At 48.2% G+C, this 9,935-nt stretch overlaps 3 protein-coding genes across 3 annotated transcripts in view; 2 read left to right on the top strand and 1 right to left on the bottom strand.

The window, feature by feature from the left end:
- Nucleotides 1-4,643, bottom strand: sdhb (succinate dehydrogenase complex, subunit B, iron sulfur (Ip)). Its single transcript, NM_001098740.1, has 8 exons — nt 4,569-4,643; nt 3,403-3,536; nt 2,546-2,631; nt 2,028-2,164; nt 1,795-1,911; nt 1,061-1,162; nt 692-814; nt 1-409 (listed from the first exon to the last, which is right to left on the bottom strand). The coding sequence occupies exons 1-8, from the start codon at nt 4,629-4,631 to the stop codon at nt 329-331; spliced, it is 843 nt and encodes a 280-aa protein (NP_001092210.1). The 5' UTR covers nt 4,632-4,643; the 3' UTR covers nt 1-328.
- Nucleotides 4,644-5,196: 553 nt separating this feature from the next.
- Nucleotides 5,197-6,840, top strand: mrpl20 (mitochondrial ribosomal protein L20). Its single transcript, NM_001045359.1, is given in 4 exon segments — nt 5,197-5,358; nt 6,015-6,125; nt 6,215-6,292; nt 6,540-6,840. Coding segments are annotated over 4 exon segments (450 nt in total). The 5' UTR covers nt 5,197-5,271; the 3' UTR covers nt 6,714-6,840.
- A 2,021-nt stretch (nt 6,841-8,861) lies between these two features.
- The window catches only part of atad3 (ATPase family AAA domain containing 3), a 6,772-nt gene continuing 5,698 nt past the window's right edge, over nt 8,862-9,935 (top strand). The window contains exons 1-2 of the mRNA NM_205703.1: nt 8,862-9,137; nt 9,896-9,935. The exon at nt 9,896-9,935 is cut by the window's right edge and continues 37 nt beyond it. Of these exons, the coding sequence (NP_991266.1) occupies nt 8,951-9,137; nt 9,896-9,935 (227 nt within the window). The 5' untranslated portion in view covers nt 8,862-8,950. The remainder of the gene's footprint in view (nt 9,138-9,895) is intronic.

Raw genomic sequence — 9,935 nt, 5'->3', positions numbered from 1 at the left:
TGTGTTGCTGATAGTCTGATATATGTTTATTCATAATTACACTCAAATATAACGACACCTGCACTTCATTAATATTCAGAGTGAGGGTGCAGAGTTAGCAGACGTCAGAGCGCACTACACCTCTGCATGCAGCCTCTCTCAGGTGTGTATGAGCAGAAGTACAGCCCGAAGCGTGTGTGTGTGTGTGTGTGTGTGTGTGTGTGTGTTATTGAGCATACAGCAGCAGACACAGTGAGTCTGACAGTAATGGAGTGATGGTGGTTGTGGATGATCTCTGTGCTGAATGACGGCAGTGCTGTACATCATCTTCATCAGGGTAGGTGCCGCTTTACGCCGCCACCGCGTCCTTCTGCTTATACGTCACCATCATCTTCTTGATCTCAGCGATGGCTTTTCCTGGATTCAGCCCCTGCCGGACCACAAACCCCATCAGAACACTTCACATAGGCCTCAGCGTGTTATAGAGGCTAGTGTCAGTGTGTTAGCCTCGAGCACGTCTGCAGGCTAGTGTGACTCACTGAAGCTCTCATATCGGCACATCAGCACTGCACTATACTGAGATATGACATTACATACTGCCATGTGAAGGCTTGAAGAGCTGGAAAGTGTTCGTTATAAGCCTGTGGTTCAGCTGATCTAGAGCTTACTTTAGTTAAAACACACACAGGCGTGCTGCAGCGCTGAGCTTTACCTTGGGGCAGGTCCTGGTGCAGTTCATGATGGTGTGGCAGCGGTACAGAGAGAACGGGTCCTGCAGCTTGGACAGTCTGTCCTCAGTGAAATCATCCCGAGAGTCGATCATCCAGCGGTACGCCTCGAATAACACACACACACACACACACACATTTTAAAACACACCTCTCCTCTTGGTTGTTTTTCATTCAGAGCTGCAGGACACTGTAAAGACACGGTGATCAGAGGTGTCCTGCGTGTCGGATATTCAGTGTATGGAGTTAATATAGCCGTTACCGTCATTCTGTCAGCAGATTAGCTCAATAGCGTGATGCTAGCGTTAGTTATCTGATCCTGATATACTGAACTGCTCAGTGCTGCGTCTCACCTGCATGAGGACGGCTGGACCCAGATACTTGTCTGCGTTCCACCAGTAACTCGGACAGCTGGTGCTGCAGCAGGCGCACAGGATACACTCGTACAGGCCGTCCTGACACACACACACACACACACACACACACACAGTATTAGCCAGGTTTCCTTACCAACATCAAGTCCCAGATGCGAGTTAGCTGTGTTTCCATCACTGTTAGAGGGGCTGACTGTAGTATTGGTAACCTAGCAACCAACAGTAAACAAGGCGAGTGTACTGGAGTTTCTCCGTCTCTCATCATTCACATTACAGGTGCCGTTCACTCTACAGTTTACTCATCATTTACTCTGCCTCAAGTGATGTTCAGCCCTTATTAGTGTCTGTCTTCTGTTGATATGTTGAAGACTGCTGAAAACCTGTAACCATCCACTTCCATAGTAGGCGAACTAATACTGTGGAGTTCAGTGGGTACAGGTTTCAACCATTCTTCTAAATATCTTCTTTTGTGTTCAACAGAAAAGAGAAACTCATTATTATATGAAGTCATTATTGGGTGAACTGTGTCTTCAAGCATTCTCAAGAAAGCCCAATTATTTATCTGTAGATTCAGGGACTTTTATTAAAAGTTGGCGTCTCCTTCAGCTGTTTCTGCCCCAGGTTGATGGAACCACAGCTATGATGCCCGTGTGCGCGCGTGTGTGTGTGTGTGTGTGTGTGTGTGTGTGTGTGTGTGTGTGTGTGTGTTGTACCAGTTTCTGGCGGTCCTCCACGCTCTGCAGGTACTGCTGCTTCCCCTGCTGGGACTCGTCCTTCTTCTTCAGGTAGGGCTCGATGGATTTATACTGGGCGTAGAAGTTGCTCATGTCCTGCAGGGGGCAGAGCGGTGTGTTATTAACCAGGATTACTCTGCTCAGGGGTCTTATTGCTCAATAATACTGACGATGAAGAAACTCGGGTCAGAAACGTGTGTTATTGTACTCACGGGCACCAGGTCCTTCACCACATACATGTGCGGCAGCGGGTAGATCTTGGTCACCTTGCTGGTGTTGGTGTCGATCTTATTCAAACACGCCAATGTGTTTCCACCGTTGATGTTCATAGCACACGAGCCACAGATGCCTGAGGAGCACAACACACGCTGATCAGAGCGACACACTCCAACACTGCTTACTTACACACACACACACACACACACTTGAACACTGCTTACTTACACACACACACACACACACACACACACACACACTCCAACACTGCTTACACACACACACACACACACACACACACTCACACTCCAACACTGCTTACACACACACACACACTAACACTCACACACACACACACTCACACTCCAACACTGCTTACTTACACACACACACACACTCACACTCCAACACTGCTTACACACACACACACACACACACACTCACACTCCAACACTGCTTACTTACACACACACACACACAAACACTCACACACACACACTCGAACGCTGCTTACCCTCTCTGCAGGAGCGCCGGAAGGTCAGTGTGCTGTCCATCTCATTCTTGATCTTGATGAGTGCGTCCAGAACCATCGGCCCACACCTAACAGACACACACTACAGTAACTACAGACACTCAGACTCAAACCACAGACCCTCAGATTCAGACTCTCAGACTCAGGGTGCTTTCAGACCTAAACGTGTCTCGATTGCCCAGTTAGCGCGGTTCGTTTGGCATATGTGAACAGGGCAATCGCGCTCTGTTCCGCGCCAAAGTAATCGCTCTGAGATCGCTTGAGTGAGGTGGTCTCGGCTCGATTGAAACGAACCCTGGAGCGGATCGATTGCAGTGAGAAAGTGATTCGATCTGAGCGCGGTTATATCACAGTGTTTTATGGATATGTAATAGGCTTACGGCTATATGAAGAGAGAATTATGAGTATGGCGGGAAGTTTCGCGAGTCTCCGGATGCCCGCAAACGAGTGATGATCTCCCGGTAATCTCGCTTCTCCCTCCCAGTCCTCAAATAGGCATCGTCGCGCACCCTTCTCACCCTCCCCACCGCATCTCTCCTCAGACACATCGCGTGCACCCTGTCAATCACCACCAAACCACCACCTCTCCTGACAGCTGAGCGGGACGCTGCAAAATAAACCCTGACACTCTGACCAATGTGAGGAGAGTTTACTCACACGTGACTTGTTTTAGCTCTTTTGGAAAGAAACTTTGCAGTGTGAAAGCGAACCGCTCCAAGAGCAAAGAGCAACACTGTAACAATTATAATCTCTGTTTCAGAACAACTGAATCCATTCACAGGTGTGAACGCAGCCTCAGACTCAGACACTCCTGAACAGACGCCTGCAGCTCCACTCACGTGTTCAGGTCGATCTCGTATGTCTGCATGCGAGGTTTGTCTCCGACTGTGTCTGGATCCCAGCGATAAATCTGGAACTTCTTGATCCTGGGCTGAGCTGCAGGAGCTGCTGCTGTCTGCGCGAACCGCACCGCCTGAAACACACAGACACACACACACACACACACACACACACAGAGAGAGCTTCAGACTCCACTTCTTCTGGTTTAACAGCGAGTTCTGGCCCAAACCATGTTCTACCCCCATGATAAGAGCGTGTATTCTGCTTCTCCATAATGTTGGATGTGGATTGGCATGTCCTCCTCATACACATGTAAACAGCTTTATCCTTGTCTTGTTTCTCTCTTTGAGCTAGCAGGATTTGAACGCGGGTAACATAAGACAGTCCAGTGATGTCGTTTCGAACATGTTTAATAACAACTTAACTGAACTACATTACACGCTCAAAAAACTGTCTCGCTTCCATCTCCATGACACAACTTCTTCCTTCCCGGAAGTGACATCAGCATATACTTAATATTAAAAATTAAATTACTTTTAGGAAAATATTTTGCTTTTTACATTATTGTCAATTTAACATAAATAAAACAATGAACTTACGGCTCTTATAATCCTCTTCCATTTAGGCTGTTAACTCTTATAATAGTGTTGACCTTCATGACATAAGTCCCGATTGCAGAGGGAAATGGTCACACTGCTGACCTCTAGTGTTCACACACAGAATCACACTCTCGTTACATCACTGACCCAGCTGACAGTTACCAAACACACACTCAAAACCGCACACACACTCTGTCAGAACACTCAGATCAGCATCAGATCAGCTCTGGACACTGTACACCTTCACATTATAAACAGCAGCAGCACTGCAGTGTTCTGTGACATATACATGATGACACACACACACACACGCGCTCAGTCAGCGTTATATAAAGCAGATACTGTCATTCCTCCATCATAATGGCGCAGCACTTCACTATAAACACACTCATACACCGCATTATTCTCCGATATTTCCGCTCATCCGCGCCGGTGAGTTTGACGACAGTACTCGTAGAGCTGGACTTCGGCTTCTGTGTGTCAGTCACGTGTCATGATCGGTATCAGACGGGTTATTGATGAGCGGTGGTGATCGATTATCAGTGCAGATCAGGTGTGGAACTCACCGTGACGGCGGGCCGGTGAACAGCAGAGCAGCAGCGGCTCAAGGAGAAACACACAGCCGCCATGTTGATCAGTCTGACTCTCTGCTCCAACACTCACTGCGCATGCGCCTCAAATCACGCACTCCGCCGCCCACAGAGACTGCGCACTGCAGAGGGCGCTCACTACGCTTTTAAACACAGCCCACGAGTGATCCTGCGCTATATAAGCGCATATTTTATCTTATAATAATATAAATGTCGGCATTTCTGTCATTCGTTTACTACTAATGATAATAATCATAATAATAAGCGCTGTGTTTGTTTCCAACAACATGCGTGACAAATCTTCAGAAACATGATACAGTTTATTACAGGAAACCGTCATGTTCCTCTGTGGAGTTTAAAAGCCCAAATATAATGTTTTCATCTGCATGGCAAATCATCATCATTTTTATTATGCTTTAAACAACAGATACATGACAATACAGTAAACAAAAATGCCAAGGGGGTAGAAAGTCAATAATAACAGCACAAAAGGAGATCTTCATCATAAGCGTTTACTATAAACTTTTACTTTGTCACTCTGATGAGGCACGCATGCGCCGGATGTGACGTCGCGTCACCGGCGACTCCAGAAAGCGCACGAGAGATTGAGGTCACACATGAAGCGTCAGTTCACACACACTTGCTGAAACTCGGGGATCGATCACACTGATTGATCATCATGGTGTTCCTCACGCTCTCCTGCTGGATCCGGAACCGCGGACCCGACCGATACTGGAAGGTGCAGGAGCTGCTGAAGAACGCGCGGGTGAGTCTCTCTCTCTCTGTGTGTGTGTGTGTGTGTGTGTGTGTGTGTGTGTGTGTGTGTGTGTGTGTGTGTGTGTGTGTGTGTGTGTGTGTGTGTGTGTGTACCCCTGTTATATACTATAGTCATTTACAGAAAATACCTCAGTGTGTCTGAACACAACAGTTAAGTGTATTATACTGTATATGTTACCGACAGCCCTGTTAGTCAATGCTCCAGCAGACTGCAGTGTTCACTATAGGGAACTGATAAACACTGCAGTGTACTAGTGTTTACTGCAGTAAACTGTGGAGTATAGCAGTGTAATATACCCTACAGCTGTCGACAACTACACTACTGGATCATTTGTTTATATTATTATAGTTGTTGTGTTACCATAGCAACTGTAGAATCACCACAACAGATCAGTTACTATATTCGTCGTGTTACCATAGCAACTGTAGAATCACTACAACAGATCAGTCACTATAGTTGTGTTACCATAGCAACTGTAGAATCACCACAACAGATCAGTTACTATAGTTGTCGTGTTACCATAGCAACTGTAGAATCACCACAGCAGAGTAATTGGTCTGCTTTACTGTAGCGTGGTTGTAAGCGCTACAGTCTGCTCTGCGTATGGTTGTTATGGCGTGTGTGACTCTGTTGTGTTTCTGCAGCATTTCCGCGGCAGGAAGAGCCGCTGCTACAGTCTGGCGGTGCGTGCGGTGCGCAGGGCCTTCGTTTACGCCAGCAAAGCACGGAAAGCCAAGAGACGCAGCATGAGACAGGTATAACACACGACACACACCTGCCTGAGCTGCAGGGGGACAGACGTGTGTGGGTCTAAAGTAGTGTGTGCGTGTGTGTGTGTGCGCAGCTATGGATCACACGGATCGCCGCCGCCACCAGAGAACACGGCCTGAAGTATCCAGCTCTCGTACACCAGCTGCTGAAGGTCAGTGTGACACACCCACATTACAAATACAGGTCAGTTACTGCAGTTGCTGTGTTACCATAGCAACTGTAGAATCACCACAACAGATCATTAACTGTAGTTGTGTTACCATAGCAACTGTAGAATCACAAATCTCAAATGCAGCGTTTTCATTGGTTGCTGTGATTGAACTCTGTGTGTGTGTGTGTGTGTGTGTGTGTGTGTGTGTGTGTGTGTGTGTGTGTGTGTGTGTGTGTGTGGTCTACAGTGCAGTGTTCTGCTGAACAGGCGTATGCTGTGTGATCTGTCCATCACGGAGCCGCGCTCCTTCCTCTCTCTGAGCAGGCTGGCGCGGGCGCGGCAGCAGGAGGGTCTGAGGGCGGCGCTGGGGTCCGGAGCAGAGCCGCCGGGGGTCTTCTCACGTATCACTCAACTACACTGAGCTGACCCCAGACCTGCGCTACACACACATATGCACATGTGCTGCTGTGTGTGTCCTGTAAATAAGTGTCTGTGTGTGTGTGTGTGTGTGTGTGTTCATGATGTCAATTAAACATGTTCTTATTTAAGGGCTGCTGTCTTGTGTTCATTCTGCCAGTCATTTTGTTTTTGGGCTTATCCCTTATTTATCAGGTGTCGCCACAGCAGAATGAACCGCCAACTTATCCAGAATATGTTTTACACAGTGGAACAGTGGAACCTTCCAGGTGCAACACATCACTGGGAAACACCCATACACACTCATTCACACACACACTCATACACTACGGCCAGTTTAGTTGATCAGTTCCCCTATAGCGCATGTGTTTGGTCTGTGGGGGAAACTGGAGCACCCGGAGGAAACCCACACCAACACGGGGAGAACATGCAAACTCCACACAGAAACACCAACTGACCCAGCCGAGACTGAACCAGAGACCTGAGTGCTGTGAGGTGATCATGCTGCCCACTGTGCTGCTGTGTTGTGTTTACAATCATAATTATTACAGTCGACATCTCCATATGTGCATTCATGTAGAAACACAGCGATTCATCCCAATATGACCATCACCAGCCTTATTAATCACTCACTGCACGTTAAACAGGGGAGATCATCAGAGATCTGTGTGTGTGTGTGTGTGTGTGTGTGTGTGTGTGTGTGTGTGTGTGTGTGTGTGTGTGTGTGTGTGTGTGTCAATTCTTCTGTAAAGTGCTGATGAACGCTGGACTCATGGCCTCCACTCAGTCACTCAGTTCACTTATTCTTGTATTTAAACTCTTCTCTGCTGTTATAGAGCCTTCATCATGACAACTGAGTCACTAACAGAGGCGAGGAAAAGCCACAATATTTCACATTCATGTTCGTTTCCTGGATGAAGACATGTTTTCCTTTAAAAACACCAAGAGAAAGTCAACATTACCAGAGCTCTTCATTTAAAAAGGATGCAAATATCCGAACATTCACACATGGGGGAAATCCACATAAATACTGCAGTGTGATCCACCGTTACTATAGTGGAGCACTTTCATTCAGCTGTGCCTGTGATGCTGCAGTTGCTATGGTAACACAACCACTATAGTGACTGATCTGCTGTGGTGATTCTACTGTTGCTATGGTAACACAACCACTATAGTAATCGATCTGCTGTGGTGATTCTACTGTTGCTATGGTAACAACACTAGTAATGTAAACAAAATGACCCAACACTAGTTGTCTACAGCTGTAGGGGTTATTATAGTACAGTACATCACAGCTTACTGCGGTAAAACTCCAGTATTTAAATCAGTTGACGTCAGTGAACACTGCAGTGTGCTGGAGCAGTCATCCGCACACAGCTGTAGATAACACTGTAATACAGTATATTATTCACTACAGTAGGGCTCAAACCCTGCAGTGTTCACTATAGATCACTCTAACATGTGTTCATGAGCTTCAGTAGTATTGTGCTGATGATTGTCAGGATGGAGAAGCACACAGGTGATGTATACACAGGGTTTTGGGAACATCTAGCGGAGACTGATCATGTTTGTATTATTATTCTATCATCATTATTTGTGGTTGGGAGAACGTTTGTCCGTAACCTTGTCAGAACGCTGCGATCGCTCTCCGTTAATGCAGAATCTGAAGCAGAGTCGTTTTCACACATGAATAAGACATGTCATACAGCACAATCGCTTCTCTGGTTCGAGTCTCGGCTGGGTCAGTTGGTGTTTCTGTGTGGAGTTTGCATGTTCTCCCTGTGTTGGCGTGGGTTTCCTCCGGGTGCTCCGCTTTCAGTCCAAACACATGCGCTGTAGGGGAACTGACCAACTACACTGGCCGTAGTGTATGAGTGTGTGTGAATGAGTGTGTATGGGTGCTTCCCATCTGCTGTGCAAAACATGTGCTCGAATAGTTGGTGTTTCATTCCACCGTGGCGACCCCTGTTGAATAAAATGAATGATTCTAGCAGTATTCTCTATGTTTGATAAAGCTCAGCGCCGCACGTGACCCTGAACACTGACGCAAGACCGCTTTGGTCCTCTCTCGGCCACCGTACGCAGCGCGGTGGGGCGTGTCTTCCTCTCTGACCTTCTGAAGGACGAGCGCCTCAGCCAATCAGCGCGCAGCGGCGGCGCGTGAGTAGCACTGCGCACGCGCAGAGAGCGGCGTGACACTCGTGTAGTGGAGTCTGTCCCGGCTCGGTCTGTCAGCGGATCATGTCGTGGCTGTTCGGGCTTAATAAAGGCCAGAGCGGCGGCCCACCGGAGCTCCCGCCGCCGCCCGCTCCCCCCGCTCCTCCCGGCGGCTCTGGAGCGGCGGACAAACCCAAGGACAAATGGAGCAACTTCGACCCGACTGGGCTGGAGCGCGCGGCGCAGGCGGCCAGAGAGCTGGACCAGTCCCGTGAGTACACACACACACACACACACACACACACACACACACACACAGTCACATATGATGATGATGATGATGATGATGTTGTTGTTGTGAGGAGGTCAGAGGTCACAGATAATGATGATGTGTGTGAAGGTCAGAGGTCAGCGCGGCCTGTGTCCTCCTCCAGGTGTAGTTTATATTCCTTCATGCTGTGATGGACTGGTGGACTGACTGACTCTTCAACATTCCCTATCCCTGCGCTGCCCTCTGGGTAACTTTCACCCTCATGAAGCCAGAGCCGCTCATCAGAATAACCCATTCAGCTCATCCACATCCCTCAAACCAGCAGTCACACACATGAGGATGTCCAGCTCACTCACACACTGCTGCTCCGAGATCACCTTCCTCCTCTGCAGCTTTACAGAGGCTTTCTGCTCCATCTAATGGCAGTGAATGGTGACCGGTTCATTAGATTAGGAATAAGCACACACACACACACACACACACACACACACACACAATTGAGTGCAGATCTGCAGCCGTGACTCCTGACGACACTCTGAGCATCATTAGCTGTGTCATTAGCTCTGCTCTCAGCGTGACTGTGGTCCTGATGCTGGACTGGTGAATGAGTGAGAGCGTGTGATTGGACGAGAGGTCGCGTGATTCACACCATACAGAGCACACACACTCCTCCAGCAGGCGAACTCACACTCTGCTGCAGTACACACTGTGTAGTGTGAAAGGTCAAAGGTCAGCATGTGTGACCCCTGTGCCCGCAGGTCATGCCAAGGAGGCTCTGGATCTGGCGCGGATGCAGGA

The sequence above is a fragment of the Danio rerio genome, chromosome 22, assembly GCF_049306965.1.
Source record: "Danio rerio strain Tuebingen ecotype United States chromosome 22, GRCz12tu, whole genome shotgun sequence".
Taxonomy (NCBI): Eukaryota; Metazoa; Chordata; class Actinopteri; order Cypriniformes; family Danionidae; genus Danio; species Danio rerio.
This window is presented reverse-complemented; position numbering and strand designations above follow the sequence as displayed.

Excerpts from the sequence above, each read along its gene's own strand:
- sdhb (NM_001098740.1), bottom strand. The coding sequence starts at position 4,631 with ATGGCGGCTGTGTGTTTCTCCTTGAGCCGCTGCTGCTCTGCTGTTCAC. Across the intron at positions 1,912-2,027 it reads TGGTGAAGGACCTGGTGCCC|GACATGAGCAACTTCTACGC; the intron begins GTGAGTACAATA and ends TGCCCCCTGCAG. Across the intron at positions 410-691 it reads GCACCAGGACCTGCCCCAAG|GGGCTGAATCCAGGAAAAGC; the intron begins GTAAAGCTCAGC and ends GTGGTCCGGCAG.